The 24702-nt window shown below is 55.3% G+C and overlaps 1 protein-coding gene across 1 annotated transcript; it reads right to left on the reverse strand.

The window, feature by feature from the left end:
- Positions 1-252: 252 nt before the first annotated feature.
- LOC123805339 (guanylate cyclase D-like) lies at positions 253-24359 on the reverse strand. The gene is given in 20 exon segments (XM_045817813.1): positions 253-258; positions 833-879; positions 882-919; positions 1197-1208; positions 1771-1864; positions 2843-2908; positions 2911-2944; positions 8770-8962; positions 9379-9424; positions 9427-9542; positions 11014-11149; positions 14469-14535; positions 14916-15071; positions 15318-15494; positions 17680-17760; positions 18975-19234; positions 19237-19269; positions 22793-22846; positions 22849-23343; positions 24341-24359. Coding segments are annotated over 20 exon segments (2130 nt in total).
- Between the last annotated feature and the right edge of the window lie 343 nt (positions 24360-24702).

The following is a 24702-nucleotide window of genomic DNA, read 5'->3' on the forward strand; positions in this document are numbered from 1 at the left end:
GCTGAGTCCCCTGGAACACCCAATTTCTGAGGCCCGGTCACAGCCCTGGGCCTTTAAATGCCCAGGCTGCTCTAGTCTCCTCACCAGGCCTGGTTGGCTGAAGCTGAGGAATTGGGGAAAAGATGAGGTGGGGTAGGGAAAATAGATCATTCTAGAAATACTGCACCAGTTCGTGAAAAGTAACATTACAAAAGGAGGCAGAGGTTACAGAGTTTGTCTCCAAGGGTGCTCACGGGCCAGGTCCACCCACCATCACACCTGCGACAGCGGAGGGCTGGCGTCAGACCAGTGGGCGCAGGGAGACGGCACAACAGTGTCCACTGGGGGAGAGGGAGAAGAGTGTCCCGGGTCAGGGCCGGCTTCGGCGAGTGGCAGCGTCTGTGAGAGTGCCCGAGGGTCGAGGAGGAGCCCGACCGTGCCATGGGGACAGCACAGGCTTCGGGGCCACCAGACCCGGGGGACAAGCTGTGGGACTTGAGACTAGTCACCTTGCCTCTCTAATTTAAGTTCCTCAACTATAAGACAGGGACACTGATCCCCCTGTCATTACGGCGGGGAGTAATAAATATGTCATGTAGGTTGCACGCCAGCATGCGGCCCAGGCCGCCCGTCAGTAACAGTGGCCTCTCTGCCTGGGCCTTTCTGATGAGGGGCCAGTGAGAGAGCGGCCGCAGGGAGAAGTGTTCCCTCAGCACGTGGGGCGTGGAGAGAACACGTAAAGGTGATCGGCCCCACCCCCACCCCAGGCAGGTGTCTCCTTCAGACGCATTGGTCAGACGAGACTCTCCTGCCACCCACTGTCCTCACCGATACAGGAAGTAAAGTCTCTCACCTTTAGCTCGGTCTGGCCTCTGGTGTCCATGCTGTGGCCTTCCTCTGGCTGAGCAGTGTCCAGACAGTGCTTCTGCTGACATGCATTCTGTGTGTCGGGAAGGAGGGTAGTAACCCACGTCACCACCTGGTGGCAGCGTACCTCGTGTTTAGGGAAATCATTAGGTGGCAGTGATGGCTCCAGTTCCAGCCAGTAAGTAATACGCTCAAGTCTGATTCATGCCGTACCCCTTGCCTGGCTCTCTTGTCTCTCTAGAAGGTGGTCAGTCCCTAAAATAGAGGCCTCGAGGAAAAGCACAATACACAGATCGAGGGTTAAGATGAACTCAGGATGAAGTCACAACCTCCAGGAACAGAATTTCCACCTGTAGAGAAGCCTACAAAGGCTGAGTCAGAGCAGATAAGCAGGTTGTTCCTTTTAAAAGCAGGACTGCCCAGCAGGGCCGCCACGTCTGGTTGTGCAGGGCAGGCTCTGAACGGCCGTACGGGCACACCAGCAGGGCGGCCAGAGGCAGAGGTCTTAGGGCTTCAACTTTTTGGCTGCTCCAACCAAACCACAGAGTGGCTCCTGCTGCCAGCCAGAGCCTAAAGCAGCACTGAAACACTGGAAGGGGTCTCCTCGCTGTACCAACAGGGGAACCGAGACCTAGAGGGAGAGCGTTGTGCTCAAGGACTCTGAGCATACCAGCTGCAGTCAGAGCTAAGACCTCGGTTTCTTGCCTCGAGTCATTGTTTTCCCTGCTAATTTTCTCATGAGATCATCACAAAAGCCTTGTGAAAAGTTAAAAGAACCAGTGATGCACATCATCTCCGTACAGCGGCTCTACTAACAGCTAGGGTCGCCGCCACCAGGTGGTGAACTGTTACCAAGCGCAGCCTCAGACAGCCAGGCTGCAGGGGTCATCGAGGCAGAGCAGGAGCAGGAGACACTCACACAGCCCTGTGCACTGAATCCGAGACGCGGTGTTAACAGTGTCTCCAAAGAGGCAAAACTGAGGTGTGGTGAGCCTCACGACCCCGCCACACAGGGCCCTGAAACCCAATGCGCTAAGTGGGCTCCAGCAGGCTCTGCGCTGCAGAGAGTCCCTGTGACCATGTTGCCCTTCCCACCCTCACAGCCATCCCCACCCCGCATCCCGGGCTCCAGTGAGGGGGTGAGGGGGGGAGGACACAGCTGTCTGGAGTTTCCAACAACTTCTAGAGAGGAGATGCCATCTATGCCTGGTTCGGGGCTGGCGGGGGAAGGCAGGGGGTGGGGCACAGATAAATCGAAGCCAGTCTCCACTCCCGGCTCAGCGGGGAGATGGGTAAACTCTGGTCAACAGTGTGAAAAGGGAAGCACCAACCCAGAGAGGGAACTGAGACCCAGCCCGGGGGACTTCCTAGAGGAGGTGGTGCACGAGCTGTCTCTTGAAGGTGAGAGAATGAGTAAGCAGGGAGCAGCAGGTGCCAGGGCCCAGAAGCAGAGCCCACATGCCTGTGGGAAACTGCAAGCAACTGCATTTGGTTAGAGGGCTGAGTTGAGGGGTGGGATGAGGGGGAGGGGAGGTTGGAGAGATTAGCCGAGGCCTTGGTGACGATGGGGCAGGGTGTTTGGACTTTATCGTGGAGGAGACACTACGGAGGGAGGAAGAGTGGGGGCATGGGAAGGATATGTCAGAGACCCTGAGGCTCCTCTCAGACTCATCCCAGAAACATCTAGCTGTGTGCGTGACCATGCAAGGTCTTTGTCCTGCCTCTTCCATCAGACTGTCTGCTTCTCGGCAGGAGCTTCTATACTCTTGATGGATGATGAGACAAAACAAAGACATGTGAACCTCTAAACACAGGTTCTGTGATTTATAGCACCTTAAAATAATAGGAAAAAAGAAAGAAATGTACATTCTTTCTATCGCAGTTTTAGAATCCAGAATTCCAGAAGCACATCACTGGGATTGCCTCAGCCAATGAATGCCGCAGGCAGGGGAGGGAGACTGGTCCAGCCCATCACCCGCATGACCCCCAGCCCTTCCTGAGTGCAGCCCAGCCCTGACGTGAATGGGCACGTCGGGCACGTGCCTCGTCCAGAAGTCCCCCCAGACGCCACCATGGAGGCGTCCCCAATGGTCTCCACCTAGAAATCACAGCCTCCACACTCCACACAAGGGCACGCTCTCCCTGGTCTTCCCCACCTCCCACACAAGGCCACACCCCCTCGGGAGCCCGCAGAGAGGGCTCGGCCAGGCCGCTCACGTCAGACATTCTAGCAGTGACTGGGTGTGCATATTTCAGACCGCCTTTGCCTCACCCCCTGTGGCCCCAGCCCATGAGCTCCTCGGTGGCAGACGTGGGTGCCCTGCCTGCACAATGCCATTGTGACAGACTGAAGTTTAGTCTGCAAAAGAGCACATGTATATTGAATATATATCCTGTTTTCCAAACCTCATTGGCTTTCCAACATGTACAGAAAAGAATGTAGATTTTGGAATTGGACAGATGTGGGTTGAAACCCTGGCTCTACCATTTACCGGGGTCAGACCGCATTGCCTGTGTGAGCCCGTTTCTTCTCATGTGGAATGCATCGGACAGGTGCAGCATTTCAAGAACCAGGCTCAGCACAGATGCTCAGTAAATGGAGACTTCTGTCTGCACCATCATCACCATTTCCTTGGCTAATGGTTTCGGAGAAGATAGGATCACAGAATCTCAAAAGTGGGAGGGACTTTAAAGGCCCCCTGCCCTCCTCCCCAGCTCCAGTGGCTTTCCTGGCCTGCTCACCTGTGTTAACAGGAGGGTCCCTCCTTCTCGAGGTGCCACTTCCCCCTTCGTGTGACCCTGACTTTCATATATTGAGTTGAATGGAAACTAGCCCCTTACCTGCTGGTTCCAGGTCTACCATCTGAATTTAATCCACAAACTTCTCCTAAACGTCTTCTCTGCTCCTGAGGCCCTATTCCAGGAGTTGAGGACAAGTGTGCTGTGGCTTTCTCCCAACCTCGCCCTGCCCCGCCCCCCGCCCCCCGGCCCCGCCCCCTCACGCCAGACCAGCCGGGAGCCAGGCTGACGATGGTGACTGCCCCTCCCGAGGCTCCCCCTCTGCAGCTAAAGAACTCAGTTCCTGTGCTGCTACTCCTCCAGCCTGCACGGGCTGGCACCCCGGGGTGGGAGCAGAGCCCTCCTCCTAGCCAGGCGTGTCCACTCTCCCTTAGCATCTGGTGGACAATAACAATAGTGGTGATGCTTCCCCTGACCACAGAGGGCACTGTAACTCAGTATACAACATTGGTGGTGGACTGTGCCCTCCTGCTTATGTCCCCCAACTCTCTCCCTCACCCCAGCCATCTCCACGCTGACACCAGGAAGTTATCTGCCCCAGTCCTGCCACAATCTGCTCAGATAGTTAACTTTGCCGTCTGTGGCTGATGGCTTAAAATTCATGCCCCATGACATAGCAATCAGGGACCTTCACGATCTGCAGATTTTCCTGACTTGTTCCTAATAGTTGCCCCTGGTTCCCCATGCTGCAGCCTAGCAGAGACCTTTCTACTTTCCGCAGACACAGGGCACTCGCTCAGCTCCAGGACTCCACCATCGGGTCCCTCTGCCTGAAGTGCTCCCGGAGAATCCCTGCCTGCTGAGAACCAAACCCTCTACCAGCCCAGTTCACTCAGTCGAGTCCATAAAATCTTTCTGGTCACCAGCTGGGGAAAAGATTTCCCCTCCTCAGGGCTGTGTGACCTCCCTCTCCCTCCATGTCACCTACCGTTGTCCACCCAGCATTTGTGGGCTGGTGGTGACTGGAGCAGCGGCAGGGCTACTCCCCACCCCAGCCGTGTGTATTTCCACAGAGAGAAGCCTTCCAACCCACACCCCAGGAAAGGAAGGTGTGAACGAAGCCTGGCTTTCTTCCGGCCTATCCCCTTCTTGGAACCAGGAAGAAGGCAAGAGTAAGTGCTGAAATACTTGTGTAGTAGTTACTATACGCTAGAGACTGCTCTAAATCCTTTACAAATATCATGCACTAGACTTCACAGGAATTCTGTGATGTAGGTATTATTACTATTGTCATTTTGCAGATGGAAATTGGGCCAGAGAGGTTAAGTCAGTCACCAACATCACACAGCATAACTCTGAACTTGGTCACTCCAGCTCCAGAGCTCGTATGCTGTTCTGCCTCTCAGCCCTTTCTCTCTCTCTTTTGGGGAGAGAGGTTCTGCCTGCTGTGTGGCATTTCCCTCTGATCCTGCCCTGCACGTGGTTCACACACGTGTCTGCGCTGAGTCCTGCCTCTCAGGCAGACCAGGAGACCAGCTGCTTGATGGGCCCCACCAGCAGCCCACCAGGTGTGTGGGTGCAACTCAAGGACAGTACAACTGCTCTGGGGACCCAGCACTGCCTCCTATGGGTGACCCAAGGTCCAGACTGGGGAGGAGAAGCAGTAGAAAGCGTCACAGTGGCCACACATCCAGACCACATTCTCCAAACTGCGAAAGCTGACCTCTAGCCCTCCATCTGCCTGCTGCCTGAGCTGGAAAGGAGAGCATGGTGTAAGCAACCCCAGCGACAGAAAGCTGACCAGGCACAGGATCCACTCTCTAGGAAGTCAGACTCATGAGGATGATCTCTCGAAGACTTAGTTAGATCTTAGGTCATGGCTGCGAGTGGGGGCCATGACTGGTTGTACACAGTTGTGGTCTGGGAGAGCACAGCTGGGAGAACACAGATGAGAGAACACAGCCGGGGAGAGGTGAGAGCAGGGGCTTCCATACTAACACACACAGATGTGAATTCTAACCCCACCACTGGCTTGCTGTGTGACTTTGGGCGAGTCCCCTACCTCTCTGAGCCTGTGTTCTCATCTGTACAGTAGGAACAATGATCCGTCTCTCTGAGGGGCACTGCAAGGGCTAAATGAGACACCCTGTGACAATCCCTAGACTGGGCCATCCCTCTGTAGATGCTTAACTAGTGCCGATGCCGCCCCGTCCCTAGTCTGTGCTTTCAGGGAGCGGCCTCTGTGGCTGCACCTGCAGCACTACACACTACATCATGTTGGCGAGCGAACGAAGGACAGCACTTTCCTTCGTGTCACATAGTCTGCAGAACAACTGTAAGCCATAAACACTTTCAACTCTGCTCACAAGTGGGAGCTTGAGGTTCAGAGTGGTGAAGTGATTTGTCCAGGGTCACTTGGAAGTGTGGCCAGGGCCAGACTCACCCCCTGGGGCAGCCCACGTGGGCTCTGCTCTAGAGTTCTTTCCATAAAAGTGCTCACTCAGCGAGTGCTGGGAGGGAGCGGCAGCCCCCTGTGGAACCAGGAAATGATTGCCTGGTGGCCTCCCAGCCCAGACCGGATTAGAGAGCAGTAACCAGATCCTGCTGGGAACGGAGGGGGAACCAAGGCGGATGGCGTGAGTGATGAGAGACACACTCGCACATCACGGGGAATGGGCCCCCTGTTCCCCACATCTGGAGGGGTGCTCGGGCCTTGTTTTATTTCATTTCACTCTGCCAGAAAGATGCAGACCTCTTGGCCAGGGTTCAGAGTAGATTAAAAGGCGTGATTCAGAGCTGGGAGGGACACATGTGTGAAAAAAGATTAACAGGGGAAGAAGAGACAGGCCAGGGGTGACTCAGGGCTGATCAAAGCTGCAGGGCTCAGCGAGACCAGATGAGATAAGGAATATTTTCCTGGGGCGCATGGGGCCAGGGCGGCTCTGGAGGCAAAAGGGAAATTCAGCCAACACAGGAGACTAGGCCTCAGCACCACAGACTGGGGCAGGGACATGGGGTCCTGAACAGGGGCAGCAGGGATGCTGCATGCTAGGAATGTCAATGGCCTGGTCTCTGCTGGTCAGTGTTGGGCAGTGTGTGCAGTGGGCAGAGCCAGGCGGGGGATGGGCACTGCAGATTCTTGTTCCGGCTCTGCCACCTACCAGCTGTGCGACCTTGGGCAAGTCACTTCTACTCTGGGCCTCAACACACAACACATTCAGTTAACATACAAGTGTGTTTCCTGAGGACCTACCATGTGTTGCACGTTGGCAGGCACTGGGGACAGAGAGGTTATGTTGGAGCCGTAAAGTGCAGCTGTGCTGTCCTGGGGTAGGTACGAGAGCATCACACAGGCGCTCCTAACCGCGTTGGGAAGGGCGGGAAACTACCCTGAGTCCCGGATGACGGGGGTTGGCGGGAGGCAGGTGAAGAGGAGGGAGAGCAGTGTTCCCGGAGGAGGGAAAGGCCCATGCAACGGCCAGAGGCTGGAGAGAGCACAGCGGGAGTGAGGAACAGAGGGGCGTGGAGCTGGCGCGACCAGAGATGCAGCTGGGGAGGGAGGCGGAGCCAGCTCCTGGAGGATCCTGTGGGCCACTCTGAACCTGTGGCTTCATTCTGAGGATGTCCATATCATGGGGATGGTGAGTCCCCCTAACGGGGAGTCTTGAGACTAGAGTGCCCAACTTCAAATTTCAGCTTCTTATCCCGCTGGGAATATGTAATTAGATAGGCTATTTAGTCACCTCAGTTTCCTCATGTATTAATTAGGAGTACCTCATAGATTATTATGACAATTAAATGGGTTAATATACATCTATAAAGTGCTTCACCTGCTATCCGGTACATAGTGAGCGCGCAGTAGGTGCCGATTATTGTCATTGGGATACTGCACATAATGCTGGCAGCAGTCTGCCCCGCACTTTGAACGGTTAGTTCTCTGCTCGGAAGCTTCCTGTCCAAGCGTCGTTCCCACTCCGGCTTCAGCCCCAAGGCCTGGCCCACTCTGTCACAGTGCCCTCAGAGAGCCATGGCTGGGAGGGGGTGGGGGTCACCAACGAAGGCTGAGGCCAGTGGAGGGTGAGTACGACCGTATCCTGGGGCCTCCCTTCCCGCCCCCTCCGCCGTGTCTGCAGCTGATCGGAGACCCCAGCAACGGGGTCAGAATAAAGGGCAGGGTTGGGTGGGAAGGTCCCCACAGCGAGCTCAGAGGGGCAGGAAGCTAGTCTCAGCACTTCCACAGGGGTAGGACCCAACCATCCTCTGTGACCCCGTCCCCTTCTGGGGCTGGGGTCATTATTTCTGTTTTATTATAGAAATAAAAGAGTCAGAGGCCCAAAGAGGGGAAGCCATTTGTCCAAAGCCACATAGAAGTCAGTGTGTCCAGGCTGGAATTCAAAGCCAGGATCAAGGGGTGCACAGATGTTGCAGGGTCTTGACAGCTCTGCCAAGGCTCCCCCTGCCCTCTCCACACCCCCACCCACCCTCTGCTCCCACCGCCGGCCCACCCCATGTCCGGCCATCATAGCCCACTCGGTATTCGTCACACTCACCAGGCCTGCTCTCTCAAGCCACGAGCGGCAGTGCATGCTCCCCCACTGCCTACTGGGAGCCACCACACCCAGACTGGGTGATGCTAGGAAGCTGGCACCTCTTCCAAGAAGCCTTCTTTGCTCTTTATTCAGCATGTCTGCCCTTGGCTGGACTGAAGGCTTTCTCTGACTCCTCTGCCTCCCCTGATCATACTTTCACCATGGGTTGCTTGCATCTTTTACCTGCAGCACCAAGAGCTCCCAGAAGGCAGGCACAGGAGCTGACTCACCTGTCTGCCCTTGCCCAACCACCCTGCTGGAGGCTGGGAGCCACGTGGACCAGAGCTGAGTTGCCCAGCCAAGGCTCCAGAGAGGTGAGATGCCCAACCAAGGTCAGCAGAGCTTCCTATCTCATCCACAGCTGACCACAGAAGCACGAGTGAGTCCACCCGAGTCCAGAGAACTTTCCAGCTCACCTATAGGCTTGTGAGCAGTAATAAACATTTATTGTTTACACTCCTGGAGTCTGGGGTTCTTCATTACACAACAATAGCAACCTGCTACAAACACATGAATAAATGACTGGAAGTAAATGTGTGACGTAAGCATAGTGGTAAAGGGGGGAGAGAGAAGGCCAGCCTCCTGGCACTCTCACCTTGTACACATCATGGCTGCCCAGAACAGCATCGAAGAGCACACAGAGGTCGCTGAGCAAGCCCAGCACTTCAGCGGGCTCTCTCAGGGCTGAGAGCGCAGTAAAACCCAGTATGTCATTGAAGTATGTGGCAACTTGGTCAAAGTACTCTGGCTCCACAGTTGTCCCAATGTTCAAAGCTTCGGCCACCAACCTGCAGGGATGGGAAGGGTCTGAGTCACAAGACAGGGGGACTCCGTTTCCACAGTTTAGAGGTAAGGAGAAATGTTTAGGGGGATATCCTGGGTTGAGAGTCAGGAGATCTGAGACAGGCCTGGTGGTACGCTGGCTGGCCTCCAGCAAATATTTTTCTGAACATTATTTTTTCTGAAGTGAGATAAGGGACATTATGGCTCTAAGAATATGAGGGGGCAAAGATTCAATACCTGTATGCCCAGCACAGAGCCTAGCACACCTCAGGGCACTATCAAAATATGTCGGATAAATAAACAATGAATGCATTGAATGAATGCATGGAACCCAGACTCACTAAGCACCTACTGTGCTCCAGGTCCCGTGCCCAGAGCCACTGAAGCTAGAGGCACAGTCAAGTCCTAAGGGGCCCCTCATGGAGGGAGCATCTGAGCCAGCAGCCTTTCCGTCTTCTGCCTCTCCCGCGCCATTCCTCAGCCCACTCCCGGATCCGGTGCTCCAGGTGCTGGGATTACCTCCCCGACATCCGCAGCATTGAGTTGGCAACACTGGTCTTCTCACCTTGGTTGATTCTTTTGAACCGAAGGTGGAACAAAAATCCCAATTTATCCACAAATATCTGCTCGTTCAGTCCACGGTGTGGGGTGGCATCTCTGATGAGGGGAAGCACAGACAGCTGGGAGGAAAAATGGGTTTGTTCTGTGCAGGGCGAGCAGAGAAGACTTGGCAAAGGAGCCCATGCCTAGCCCAGCACTACTGTTGACAAACACTAACCTAGTGCATTTGTTCCTACAGTAACACTGTGGACACGGCATTCTTTGTTCTCCTTAAAGATGCATGGGTGGGTGGATGGATGGATGGACAGATACTAAATGGGTGGGTGGATATGATGAATGAGTGGATGAGTAAGTGAATGAATAAATGGGTGGATAGAAAGGGAGAAAGAATATATGTAGACTATGTATATAATAATCTATTTCTATCTCTCTATTTCTATGTTCCAAAAAAGATTTAAGCATTAAGAAAATAAAGAAATGCCACAAAATAAAATGACAAATATCTAAGAACACTGGGACCAAAGGAGAGTAAAGTTGGTAAAAAAAAAAAAGCTAATCTAGGAGTGAGGTCCCTGAGGTCCCTGTACGATATGCATGCTAGAGTTTGGCCACAGGTTTGGATACGAGCTCCCTAAGAACAACACGGGGAAGAGGAGAGTACAGATCACACGGCCCGGGGCCCACGAGACAAGGGCCCAGTACACTGGCTGCTCTAAAGAAGCATGCTTCCCGCTGCAGAGAGAAGTGACTCTCTTAGGTCTTCCTACAAGGACATTCACGTGTGGGTACAAACCGGGCCTTCAACAGCAACCTCACCGCCTCTCCTGGACAGTGCTCCGCCATGACTGGGAGTGCAGGCGGGAGGGGGAGGCAGGAGGATGTCACCTCGGGATTGACGGGCTGGCCCTGCAGGAGCCATTAGCCAGTTCAGTCAGGCCCACACATTCCACTGCCCCCACAAACTTGTACAGGCTTGTCTCACTCCTCCCACTGCAGTCCCCAAGGGCAGCTGGGGGCCCAGTGCCCTTCACCACTCCTGCTTGTCTTGCAGGGAATCAGCAGTGCCACCACAGCCACCAACAGCCTTACAGCTCCGGATCCAGGAGGCCCAGTACAGAGTCGGGGTTCCCAGAGCCAGCTCTGCATGTGGGTGAACCTGGGTTTGGACTCCAGCCCTCAGTTACCGTGGGCAAGTCCACTCACCTCTCCAAGCCTCAGCGTCTCTCCGGGAAAACCCAGATAATAACAGTACAGTTCTTCAAACTATAACAAGGATTAAATAAAATAAACGGGGCATTTAGCGTGGGCTTGGCTGTCAGGGAGGCACTCAAAGGGTGCACCTCAGGCCCCACCCTCAGGGGTTCTGGTGCTGGCCCATTGCTCCCTTTCTGCAGAGTTCTAGGCCCCAGGGATAGCTTCGGGCTCCCACTGGGCAAAGTGAGGTGAACTGATCAGCCATTTCTTGTAGCACCCAGCTCCTCCGGGGAGCACCCACTGGCTGTGGATCTGGTCCAGGCTGGGTGTGTCCTCTAGAGCCTCCTCCCAACAAGTGTACTCAGCCAGATGCACTCAGGTCAGAGGATACCAGTGGCCAGCACAGGGGAGGGGCGATGCCACCTTTCTGGTGATTTCTACAATGAACACTGTGTGGGTAGTGGCCTGAGGCCCCCAGGAGGGTCTCAGAAGAAGCCCGGGGTCCTGGAGGGAGAGTAGGACCAGCCTGTGGGGTGTGGGGAGGAGGCCTGAGGGTACTCCTCCGCCCTGCTCCTGGCCCCAGGGCTGCTGGCCAGTGGCCCCAGGCTTTTTGCTTTCCTGGGTCTGCTCTGGGTGTGACTAGGCAGAGGGTCCCAGGTCTCAGGAAAGAGTCAACCTCAGGGTACGGCTGGAAGAGTAGGGTTTAAATTCTTGGTCTGCCACCAGCTCCCTGTGAGATGGTGGACAAGGCAATGACCTCTCTGAGTCTCAGTCTCCCCATCTGTGAAATGAGATCAGTAAATTGTCTTCTTGAGAGGGGTGCTGAGGAAGGAGGTGATCGACATTAGGGGACTGGTACCCCGCAGCCTCTCTGCCACCCCCAGACGCCATGGCTGCTCTGCTGCCCATGAGGCTCACCTGCCTCTTCGGACCAGCCCCTCCTCCTGGAGGCCTGCTGGTGCCCAGTCCCCCCAGAGGTGAAGCAAACTGCCTGCTTATTGTTACCACCCTCACCACCCTCGTTGTTTCCCCAAGGCACCCCCCTGCCGTGCATCTCCCGGCCCCACTGCGTGGGATAGAGACCGCCAGGCTAAGCTGAGGCAGACAGATCTGAGTTCCAGTGCTGGTGCTGCCACCTGGCCTCACTCGGTGCCTGGTTTCTCCACCTCACAGTGCAGGCAGAGAACCTCGGAGGGCAGTTCGGCAGCCTGGGAGAGCTGAGGGATTCACAAGGACACTGGGAGGAAGGGGGGCTGGGCACAAGTTCAGGCTTTCAGCGAATCGGGAGGGGACTTTGAGAGTATCCGTTTACATTCTGTACAAGTTCCGACCCCTCTCTGAGCCTCCATTGCCTCACTGATAAAAGGGGCATAATAACAGTGCAGACCGCATGGGGCTCTCTCGCGGCGCAGCTGGTTCATCTCCAAGGACTGGACTCTCCTCTGCTGGGTGAGGAGGAGAGCATCCTGGGGGCCTGTGAGAAGCTTCTTTCTGGATTTCACTCTCCTCCCCTCCCCTCATTGGCCTCTGTGTTCGGGGGTAGTGCCTGCATCTGCAGCCTGGGAAACTGAGGTTCCTGGAGTTAAGCCATTCTCCCACAGCCACGGGGCTGCTAAAAGCAGACTCCACAACTGGGCTGGATCTCCTGCCGACCTGCGTGTTTTCCTCCATCCACCCAGAGGCCCCCAGCCTGCAGCCTCGGACCTGAGGGCCCCTGACTACAGGGTCCGGAAGCTGTGTGCGCTCACGGAGGAGTGCAAGCAGATGAAACCAATAATACATCGCACACACACATGCACAACACTTTTTCAAAAGTGTTCAGATGGTGCTGTGATGACTAAAATACAAACCCATTTCAAAGTGTTACTGCTTTCAGAGCAGATTTTGTCTTCAGGTATTTTCTTAGTCAGCAGATACTGAAAGTCAAATAGCAACATGGAAGGCTCCCACCTTTTCTGACATGGAGATAGAGCCCTCCTCTGCAAACCTGCTGGGTACCGCCGGCCCAGGCCTGGCAGGGCTTTGTGCTCCCTGAGCTGTGCCAGCTGTCCACACCCAGTGCATCTCCCTGACTGTTGGACTCTGCTGGCAGCTGAGGGAGAAGGCACGCCCGGCTCCGTGGGGGAGATGCTCCGTGGATGAGGCCGAGAGATTTTAGGGCAAGAGCACTGAGCTTGAATCAGGGGACTTTTGCCCATATCCTGACCCCCTGCTTCCCACAGAGAAGTCCCTTCTTGTGTCTGAGCCTCACTTAACTGTCTCTGAACAGGGTGCACTTACTCCCCTCACAAGTGCCTCACACACACAGGGTTGAAAAAGATGTTACTCACAGAGTCTGCTTCCTAGGGGGACAGTCAGGAGGGACCCCAGGATCCTCACCAGCTCAGCCCTAAAGCCACCCAGGCAGATTTTTATTGGGTGCCACGTGAACCAGGCTCTCTGTCTCAAGTGTGCCCCCGAATCCTCACAACTGCTCCGGGAGGCAGGCACGGTGGCCCCCATTTCATGGAGGAGGGAACCGAGGCTCAGAACCTGAAAGAGTTTACTCAGAGTTGTGAGTGAACTGGTGCAGCGCCGAGTGCTGGTCGGTGTTCCCCAGTGACGGCGCCCTTAACAGTTCACTCCCTGAGACCAGGGAGAGCACCCCAGGAAGCAGCCACCCAACCCCAACCTCGGCGTGGCCATGGGGTTCCAGGCCTGGTCCCTGTACCTGAGGCAGGGTGGAGTTGCGGCCTGCAGCGCCCTGCAGCCCCCTGCACGAGCGGCAGGGTTGGCAAGCCCGTCTGGCTGGTTCTCCCTCTCTCAGTGGACAGATGGGGTGGTGGTAGCCCTGCAAAGTGTTGAACAAATGGCCTGACGGAACCCCCTCCTTCCCACTCCTCCACCTCATAAATTTGGGGCCTGGAATGCTCATTATTTACTGAGCGCTACTTTGATGGAGAAAGGAAGCGGCCGGGCCTCCTTGTGAGTTACAGATTGCCCACTGTGGGTGGGAGGGATGGTGGGCTCGGCTCCACCGCTGCCCTGCGCTTGGAGCTGAGATGCCAGGGTGTCTGCGGGGACAGGCCCCAGGGACTGGATAGGGGCAGCCAGGGGACAACGGGAAGAGCGGTCTGGAGTCCCAGAAGCCCTGACCGAGAACATGGAAGGGGAGGGAACGTTTCTGAAGTTGGACGCTGGCACTGGGAGGAAGTGTCTGAGAGCAGGTGACAACGGGGAAGGTGTGAGTGATCCTCTCGTGCACCCAAAAGTATGGGGACAGAGATGCTCCTGAAGGAGTCCCACCCAGGCAGAGAAGCAGGCCCCCGAGACCAAGCAGTCTGGTCACATCAGACATGGGCCGGATGTCTGGCCCATTCTAAATCTGATTCTCATTTAAAGGGGAGAAAGCTGGGGCTCAGAGAGGCTGAGTGATCTGTGTGAGGTCACACAGTAAGTAAGTGGGACAGCTGGGGAAGAACCAAGACCCGTATAGACACAAGGTCGGTGCTGAGCTGTGGGCAGTTCCTGCACCCTTGGCAATGACACTGGGACAGGCAGGAAGGGGCTGGGGCTTTCACCCAGAAACAGTGTCCTCAGCCCTGGAACTGACCGCTGCCATTTTGGCAGAGTTGCTGAAGGCTGCCTGGCTTAAGCCACAGAAACCAACTCTGATGGTCAAGCCAGGCAAGTGTGTCTGGTGGTTATTCTCAGGCCCGAATGTCCTGACGCGCGTTCGCAGAGCTCCCTGACTACGTGGAGATGAAGAGGCCGAACTGTCTGCGGAGAGCCCGGAGGAGCAGGAGGGGCAGCCTCTCGGAACCTCCTGCAGGACGCGCCAACACTGAAGGCAACTCCGGGAAGGGTGCCCCGACACCACCCCCCCCCCGGCCCGTCCTGAGCATGTGCAGCAGCTCTGGGCCGTCCCCAGCAGCTCTGCGATCTCAGGGCAGGGCCACACAGTGTCACCCACCAACCACCCACCTGGGCTGAGCTGGGCGGGCCTGTCATACACGTAGGGTCACCACTCTCGCCCTTTAGCCACAGGAGGAGGCGGGCTCTTCCCCATCTACAGGCCAGGGGCTGAGGCTCAGAGAGGACAGCCATCAGCCTCAGATCACCCCACACAAAGTGCTGGAGGACCGGCTACCTCGCCCTTTCCCCTGCCTCACAAGCACCCGTTTAAACAGCGGCCTCAGAACCCCTGCCTGCCTGTGAGCTGACCTCCGGCGCTGGCCGTGGGCGGGGAGCTGGCTGAGCGCCCAGGAGCTCCGCAGAGCCGTGGTTGGTGACCTGTAGCACGAAGCCGCCATCCACCACACAGTTTCGGGACTTGCGGCGGCCACGAGGCAAACGTCGATGGTGCAGATAGCGCATGCCCTGCAATGGACGTAATGGGTGTCCATCGGGCCTGAGGTGAATGAAGGGGACCATGGTCCTTTCAGAACTCCCATGGGCCCCAGAAAACCTTCTTTCCTCCCCTCACCCTTTGCCACTCTATTCAGACTTTTCTCAGACAAAGTGAGCACAGCCCAGGTCTGGGAAGCCTGAGCATCTTGTCTCCCTACCTTCTCCATTTCCCCCTACAGCTCCAGGCCAATGGCAGTGGCGGGCGGGGTTTCTCACATGAATCAAATCCAGCAGCAGGGCAGCCTTGAAGGTCCAGTCCAGCTGCAGGGCCTCCTTCTGCAGCAGGTCCTCTAGGCTGCCCCGGGCACAGTGCTCCAGCACCAGAGCACTGATCCCAGGAGCCATGAAGAAACCCAGGCAGGTAGCAACATTCCCATGCTGCAGCTCCTGCACCTGCCGGGGCAGTGAGCATCTGTAGGAGCCCCCAGGGGTGGGACAGGTGCATCCATATCGGGGCCCTCGATATGTGCAGCACAGGGCTGAGCATAGAGAGGCATCAGAAATGTTGGAGGGTGGGTGGATGGATAGATGGATGGAAGGGCAGATGAGAGGATGGATGGATGAATGAGTGAATGAGCAAGTGGAAACATAATAGATGAATAGTGAATGAGCTGTAGCCAAGTCCACAGTGCAGGGATCTAAGCCTGTTTCCCGACCTAAGGGACACCATGAACCTGAAAACTCCAAGCCTCAGTGACTGATAAGGAGAGGAAGAGGTGCAGAGGGGATCGGGTCCAAGCAGAAAGCAGCCTCCCTGATGGCTGCCCCCCAGGTCAGAGAGCTCAAACCCAACCAGCAATGCCATCCTTTGCTCAAGCGAGAAAGATGGAACCCTTGCCTGATGAGGCCCTCCTCACAAAAATAGCTCAGGGGTCAGCTCAGAGGGGGAGACCTGAACACTCTTCCGCCGTAGAGAACACTTACGTATTAACATATGTGGTAAGATAAGAATGGCCTCAAATCCTTTGCCATTCCTGCCTTCAAGAGGTGGGGCCTCTGTCCCTCTCCCACCTGAGTCTGAGTGGGCTCTGTGACACTGTGACCGACAGAGCATGGTGGGAGTTGTCCTGTGAGGTTCGGGATTGGGTCTTAGAAGACTGGCAGCTTCTGTTTCCTGTATCTTTGAGTCCTTGCTGTTGGAGCCCTGAGTGGCCATAAGAAGTCAGTCTAGCCAGAGCCACCACACTGGAGAGGCCACATGGAGAGTCACCATGCTGGAGAGGCTGCACAGAGTGGGAAGACAGGTCCAGCCCTGCTGAGGCACTTAGCACGTGAGTGAAGGTCCTCTGGGTGGATGGTCAGCAAACTTTTGCAGAGGTCTGGATGGTAAGGATGTTAGGCTTTGCAGGCCACACAGTCACTGTCACAAACACCCATCTCTGCCGTTGGACTGCAAAAGCCACCATAGACAATATAGAAACAAAGGAGCATGGTTGTATTCCAATAAAACTTTATCTATAAAAACAGGTGGCAGGCCTGATTTGGCCCATGAGCCATAGTTTGCCAACTTCTGACTGTTTATAAGCTGAACACCACTGAGCGACCCCAATCAATGCCAAGTGAAACTGAAAAATTGTCTAGACAAGCCCTGCCCAAATCTCCTGCCCACAAAATTGTAGGATGTTATAAAGTAATTTGGGGCATTACTTAAGCCACTATACTGAGGGATAAGCTGTTACACAGTCATAGATGAGCAGAAGAGCACATTAAAAGTCCTGACAAGTCCTATTGCTAACCCAAGTGATTTCCAAACTTATTTAAACACAGCCAAGCCTTTTCTATTCAGGAACATCTATGCACACGGGTTACAGGATGCCCCCCGCAGCGCCTGCCTCCAGTCCCCTAGTCTCCTGAACCCGATTTCAGATGGCGGCAGTGTTGGAAATAATAATAAAATTCACACTTCATCAAGGGCACCCTGCTCGCCGGGGACAGTGCTGGGTTGTGCCATGCATTCTCTCGAATCGTCAGAGTTCCCCTGGGTGGTTTCATCATCTCCGTTTTGCAGGAAAGCCAGCTGTCCTGAGGAGGCAGAATCCCACCTGGGGTCTTCCCTATTCAGATCCTGTGCTCTGGCCTCCATCCCACAGCGCTTCTCAGGATGGTGACAATCTCAGGGGTGAGGAGGCTTATGTGATTATTGGTGAAAAGTCACTGGAAGTTCCCCAAGGGAAGGAGTCCTGTCCCCTCTCCGTGGCTGTATCCTCCAAACCCAGAACACAGCCTGGTGCACAGTTGATGCTCACTAAGTAGTGAATAAATGGTGGGCGGGTGGAGGGAGGGCAGCTACTCAGCTGGTGTTGGTTATGCGTATGGTGACGCTGATGGAAGGGATTATGCTTCTGGTGGCCATGGTGATGATCATGTTAGGGGGGTGACATGACTTTGGGTTGCTGGTGTGTGATGGTGACAGTGATGGTGTATAATTGTGATTGACGTGGTGGTGATCGTGACAACAGCAGGACTTCCCTTCTGAGGTTAGAAGCTTCCACGTGGGGTAAGGAGCAGTCCAAACCAACAGGAGTCTCCTGAGGTCACCCTGTCCCCAGCCCACCCTCCAGGCCCTCTGCAGCCCGACCTTTCTCAGGACGTTGAGGCAGCCAGGCCACAGCTCAGAGGCCACGCCTGCTTCAGACTTCTCTGGCCACACCCACTCTCCCTGCTCCAGCAAGAACAAGAGTTCTGCGGCTGCTAGTTCCCAGCTGGGTGACCTCGGGCACATCCCTCAGCCTCTCTCCGCCACCACTGATGAGATGGGTTTCCTTATGAGATGTTCAGGCTCCTAACCATGGTCTACGATGCCTCATGTGACCAGGCCCAAGCTCATCTCGGATCCCTCTCCCCATCACGCGTGATAGCTCAGCCTCTCCACACTCCCTTCTGCCTGCCCCTAGAGTCTTTGACACTCACGCTGCCTCGGGGCCTTTGCACTTACCGTTTCCTCCACCGGGTTGTTCTTCACCCAGACCTCCGCCTGGCTGCCTCCTTATCACTCCGCACTCAGCTCCAGTGCCACCTCCAAAGTGGGCTTCCCTGCCTATCCTCTTCCACCCTGGCCACCCTTAGTCACTGTCCTGTTTGGTTTTCTTGGCAACGTTATCACTATAAAATTTTGTTACTGGGTTGCTTGGTTATTGTCTACCTCACCCTAACAGAACAGAAGTTCCTCGAAATCCAGATCTGTCTTGTCCATCACCGTGTCCCTGCCACCTGGCACAATGGCACATGAGAAGGACTCAGTGCACATTTGTCAGAGGAATCACTGGTTGAACGACCCTCCTTAACATCTGAATCTCTGTCACCACCTCTAGACATCATTGTCTTCTTGTCATCAAGATGCATGGTTAGTACCGGCAGCCGAACCCCCCACCGACACTCTTCAGATTCACCGCAGTGACTTCAGAAAACCTTCTCGCTCTCCCACACCCCAGCACTCTCCTTCTGATCTTCAGTTTGCTGGAGCTACAGAGAAAGGAGGGGAAGAATGTTTGCAAGAGAAGAGCCTCTGGGTCAGAAGTGACAAATAGAGAAATTAAGTCAGAGCAAAATGGAAGCAAAAGAGACACAAGAGGAGAACTGACTGAGCAGGCCAGAAGAGGGAATAATATGAGAAAGAAGACAGACAGAGACAGGCAGATGTGCCTGCATAAACACACACACAAAAAGCCTATGAGAGAAAAAGAAAGAGTACACCAGAGACCAGACAGCCAAGTTGTCCAAGAAGGGACAGGTCATGTGTTCACAGTGGAGGTGGGACCAGTTGGCCAGGTGGGCAGCTGGCCAAGGCCAGAAAGGCCTGGGGTGGGGGAGGAGCGCACGCACACCTGCCCGCAGCCCAGGCTCTGAATCCACTGAGGGTCGGCACTGACCTACCTGCTCCAGCTCTGGGAGGGCAGCCACCTCTCCACTGGCCCCAAAGTCTTTGAAGGCTTCATCCATGGGGCCAGACTCCAGGGTGACACTGAGCACTGCATCATAGACCTCTCCAAGGGGCCCACTCTGGCCAAGGGTTTGGTAGGAGTGGTTCCGGTAGGGCAAAGCCAAGAGCACGGTGCCATAGAGCAGGAAGACCAGCCTCCCATCCGCCAGGCCCTGGGCCCAGGCTTGTCTCAGGCGGGCCCTCTGCTCAAGCAGCCCAGGAGCACGTAGTGCACGCACAGCACCAGGACTGGAAGCAGGCGTGGCAAGCGCACGTTCGCAGGCCTTCCCTGAAGCCCAGAAGCCGGTGGCCCTGGAGAGCGGCTTGGAGCTCGTAGGCCCACCCCCACCCATCTTCCGCCACTACCCGCCCACCTGGGGAAAGGAGAAATATCCCCTCTATCTGCTTCCTATGTGAGAGTAACATCCAGGGCCACCCAACCTGGGTTCAACCTGATAAAAAAAAGGTCCCCTCAACTGAGGATAGCTTTGCATGAATACGGCCCTTCCAGCCTGCACAGCCAGTCACTCTGACCAGCTTCCACCTTCCCTCTGCCCTGCGTCTCTGACAGGCGCTGATGTGTACTGACGACCTACTCTGAGTCGTACTAAAGTACTTCTGCAATCATTTAGTCATTTGATATTACAACAGTACTAAGAAGTATGTTTATCCTTATCTCTCTTTTGGGATGAAAAAATCAAGGCGCAGGGAGATTCAGGAGCGGCTCCAGGCACTCTTACGCCCCTGATGGCAGGGCTGGGGATCTGAACATAGGCAGCCTGGCTCCCAGCTTGTACCCTTTTTGTAATATTAAAAAAATTAACATAATTTATATGCCATCAAATTTACACTTTTAAAAAATTTACAACTCCGCTTTAAAAAAAAAAAGCCCTAGCTGGTGTGGCTCAGTGGATTAAGCACCAGCCTATGAACCAAAGTGCTGCTGGTTCGATTCCCAATCAGGGCACATGCCTGGGTGGCGGGCCAGGTCTCCAGTAGGGAGCACTCGAGAGGCAACCACACATTGATGTTACCCTCCCTTCTCTTTAAAAATAAATAAATAATTTTTTAAAAAATTTACAACTCAAAAAAAGTGAACTCAGTGGTTTGGGGATACACACAAGGTTGTGCAGCCATCACCACTACTTAATTCTGGAGCACTTTTCATCACCCCGAAACCAGCCCATTAGTAGTCACTCCCCATTCCTCCCTCCTCCGCACCCCAGTGAACTAACGACTCGTCTGCTTTGTCTCTATGGATTTGCCTGTTCTGGACATTTCATATAAATGGAATCAGACAATTATGCGGTCCTTTGTGACTGGTTTCCTTCCCTAAGCGTGATGTTTTCTAGGTTCATCCATATAATAGCCTGTATCAGTACTTCATTCACCATTATGGCTACACAATACCCCCTGTGTGGGCAGACCACATTTTGTTTACCCATTTATCATCAGCTTATAAATTGAACTGTGGCTCTGGGTACATCCTCAAGGTCTAGGCAGACATGAACGCACTCCCCTTCACCTTTAGTAAAATACATTGGCTCTGGGAAATAAGTTAGACAACTTCATCCCCAATCCAGAAGGGACCCTGCCTAATGTAAGGGTCCCACACATCTGCCCAAGGTAAAGGTGCTCTGTATGTTGGGCCCCTGACCTGGGCTGCAACCCCAGCCAAAAAAGGACCACCACTCACTTTGAATGTGGCCCAGGTTCCTACTGCAATCCCTTTCTCAAAAAATCCAGGAATGTGGAGCCACGAGGAAGGCTGGGGGTCCCCTTGCTGGGGCATGAGGACCGTGATCATGCAGCAGTCAGGACCTGAAGGCCCACCCTCTGCTGAGCTCCTGGGTAGCCCTGCTATGTGGGTATGGGCTGGCACCGCCCCCTCTTGTCCCCAGAATAGTGGGGAGAGGCCTTCCGAAGGAGACCCACCAGGACTGGGGGGAAACCAAACCTGGCCTTCCTTTGTCTCATCTCCTCTTCCTGGTCTCTGTTCCACTTCTCCACTTCTCACCACACCTCCCCTTTGTCTTAGGAGGAGCCAGAGCTGCTGTTTCATATTTGGCCACAAGACGGAGTCGATGCACAAACCTGGGAGGTTAATGTGTCAAAGCTTGCACTGATTTTAAGCAGTGCTCACTGCTCGCAGGGCAGGGTTCTGAGCCCTTTATCTGCAGTAGTTTACCTTATCTTCACAACACTACAAAGTAAGGACTTTTATTAGGCTCCTATCATTGATGAGGAAACAATAGCACAGGGAGGTTTAGTGATTTGCCTGAGGTCACACAGCTGGTAGGAAGTGGGGCCAGGTCTGGGATCCTGATTATCTGAGTGCAGAGAGTGTGCCCCTAACCACTCGGCTCCTAGCTGCTGAAAGTCAGCGCAGTGGCTGAACTCGATCTCCTGCAACAACAGTGTTGGGGGAGGAGTCTGGTTGGTCCCCCCACCGACTGGCACCATGCTCCAACCACCCAGAGAAGAACTGCGCATTCTCCTAGTCCTGTTAGCCTGCTGCCTTTGCACTAGGTGACCCCTCAGCCTGGAATGCCTTCCCTTCATCCCCTCCTGCAATCAGCTTCTTGTGTTCAGGCCCTGCCCCAAAGTCACCTGCTCTGTAAAGCCCGGCCCATCCCCTACTAGGTCAGCTGCCCCAGCAGCTGGACTCCTCTGTTGCCTAAATACACACCTATTTCCTGCCAGTCCCGCTCCTCACTGCTGGTTGGAGCCCAGCCAGCTGCTCCCTACATGCCCAGAGCCAGGCCGGGCCAGGCGTGGGGAAGTGCTCAGGGACCGTCGGCGGAACTGTTTACAAAGCGCTTGGTCACGTACATCTGCAGTGTATGTTCACAGTCGCTGCTTTCATTCCATTCTAGTTTACTCTATTCCTCTATTCCTGTCATTCTGTTCTTCTCTATCGCTTTCTCTCTCTCTCTCTCTCCCCCCACCCCCCCTCTCCCCGCCCCTTCCCTCTCTCCCTCATGTTCATCTTGATTCACTAAATTGGCTTATAGGCCCAAATGGCCCACAGCTTGAAAAAAAACCCAGTTTAGAGGAACTCTAAGGTCCCTCTGTCTTCCAGGTCACACCACTCCCTCTACCCTACTCTACCATGCCTGTCCCCGGCTAACTGCTTCCTTAAAGGCAGGTCAGGTGTCACCTCCTCCAAGAAGCCTTCTCAGAACCCCCAGGGCCTACCTAGCCCCATGCCTCCTCTGATTCTCCAGGTCTTTGTTCCTGGGATGGCCTTGACCTCTCTGCCATAACCACCTGTCTGTACATCACACAGTCATCCCCGGGGGACCAGTCACCTGGTCTGTCCTGGTCACCCATGCAACCCAGCACCCGCACAGCAGGGGCTTGATAAATTCAGGAAGCTATTGACCAATCAACAAATCCATGAAAGTTCTGACTGTAACTCTAAGAAACTGAGAATGTCTCCGCCTCCCTCCCCGGGGTGCCCTTCCTCCCCTTTCATTTCCCTCTCTGTACCAGGCAATGACTAAGGGAGTCTTCAGCTCCCACTCCACACCCGATGTCTGAATCAGAACTCAAAATCCAGCTGAGCTACCTGCCAGCTTTGCGGCTTGGGCATGTTATTCCCCTTCTCTGAGCTGCAAGACTCAGCAGGACCAGCTCTCAGAGCTGCTGGGAGGTTAAATGTGGGTCTTTGTCAAGTGCTCAGCCTAGTGTCTGATGCGGGGGAAACTCCCCACCCACAGCCATATGAAGCCCAGGCTGCCCACGGGAGGAAGGCACCCCGCACACTTACTTTTCAGGCCGTCCATGCTGCAGGGCTGCTTCAGTACCTCTGTGGCCCCTGCCCCCCAGGTCCCAGAGAAGTCACCAGCACCACAGGCAGCCCTTGTGTCCTGAGAATCACGGCCACCTGCTGGGCTGTGGCCACCCAGATGTCCTGGTGGGAGGACACAACAGCCACACAAGCACAGCCGGAGTGTCCCATGATGGACAGCAGCACCCGGGCAGCCAAAGACAGAGTGGACACCAGCTCACCACCTCCCTCTGGAGCCCCGCATGCCCAGGAGAGAAGGGTCTTGCCCCAGCCTTGGGCCAATAGGGCTGCCGCTGGGCAGTAACTAGGGTTTACAGGGCCCACAAAAGCAGCTACCATGTGCTTGTGGGCTAGAAATGTGGCCAGGGCGTGAGGGGTGTCACAGCCCATGGGAAGGACCACAGAAACCAGCATCAGTGAGGAGTCCTGGTTAGCTTGGTACACAGCCAGCTGGGCAGCCACACTGCGGAGAGCCTGGGCAAAGATGGGGTCACAGTCCCAGGGACCTAGCACCCCCAGGGTGAAGGTCCCTGCCCCACAGGCCAGATTGAAGGGGGAGCAGCCCACAGGAGGGCACCCCAAAGAACCATAGAGAGAACCGGCAGGGGAGGGGGTCTCCTTGGGGGGCCGCAAGTGGACTCCCACAGGCCCTGGCGGGTCAGGCAACCCTTCCTGTGTGAAGCAGCCAGTACCAGCCTTCAGGGCACCAGCCTCTGCAGTCCTGGGAAGGGGGATGAGGACGAGGCTTCTAGCATTTTCTGCCAGCACTTTCTACATAAATTTGATGCAGACAACCCTGCCCGAACCTCAGCTTCCTCATTGGTAAGACAGGGATTTGGACCCACGATGCCAGAAGAGCCGCAGCCTCGGGAGGCCCACACGTGCTCCTGGGCTGCAGCCCAGGGGCTCAGGGTGTGGGCTGTGGAGTCGGACCTGGGGCACCCTCTCACTGCTTCCCACCCTTGTGGCCCTACACCGGTCTCTGGAGTTTCCAAGCCCCATCACCTTCTTCTGTAAAAGGTGGATAATGAAACCTCCTTTATGAAGTTATTGTGATGATTAAGTGACTTAATGTGACATACTTATCACAGCCCCTGGGACTTAGGTATTCCACAAATCCTACCTCTTTCAATCTGTTACCATTATTCCTTCCTGCACTGGTCCTCTAAGGGGGCTGAGTTCTCCTGGTGCCCCTTAGAGCCTCCCCTGCATCTTACCCTCCATCCAGCACCCTTTCATAGCACTTGACTCTGCTGACATCCATGGGTCCCTAGTGCAAGCAGGGCCAAGGTACAGGGAGCTCTCCCACTGTGTGCCTGTGGCCAGAGGACTCACAATGCATGTACACAGTTCACCCTCTGACGCCACACAGCCCTGTGCAGAGGGCTTTCTACCCTTGCTGTACAGATGAGGAAACTGAGGGGAACTGGATGGGGGCCTCCTTGACCAGGACATGTGGACTGGGGCATCTCTGCCCCATCCCACTGTTCCAGGACCTTGATGCCATCCTGCGGCCTGATGGCTCACGCCTGACCTCGGCCTGCATCCCTACCCTTGCCTCTTCCCCACTCTCAGGACTTGGCAGGCCTCCCACAACACTCATGCAGCCAGCAGCCCCCACTGTGGGTGCCCCTGGACGGCATCAGACTTAATCTCACCCTTCAGAAACGGCCGGGCTGATGAGGAGGCTGGCCCCAGCGGAGAGCAGAGCTGGCCGCAGTGCGGGCAGCAGGCCGGGCCAGGGGCAAGGCCCGGAGGGCCTCCTGAGAAGGCTCAGCGGGGAACTTCCTGGGGAGGCCCAGCTGGAATTAGCTGACACTTGGAAAGGTAGATGTAGATAGTGAGAGGACACCCACCAGATGCCAACAGCGATGGTCTGTTCAGAGCTG

The sequence above is a fragment of the Phyllostomus hastatus genome, unplaced genomic scaffold (assembly GCF_019186645.2).
Source record: "Phyllostomus hastatus isolate PE091 unplaced genomic scaffold, TTU_PhHast_1.1 phas_scaffold_317, whole genome shotgun sequence".
Taxonomy (NCBI): domain Eukaryota; kingdom Metazoa; phylum Chordata; class Mammalia; order Chiroptera; family Phyllostomidae; genus Phyllostomus; species Phyllostomus hastatus.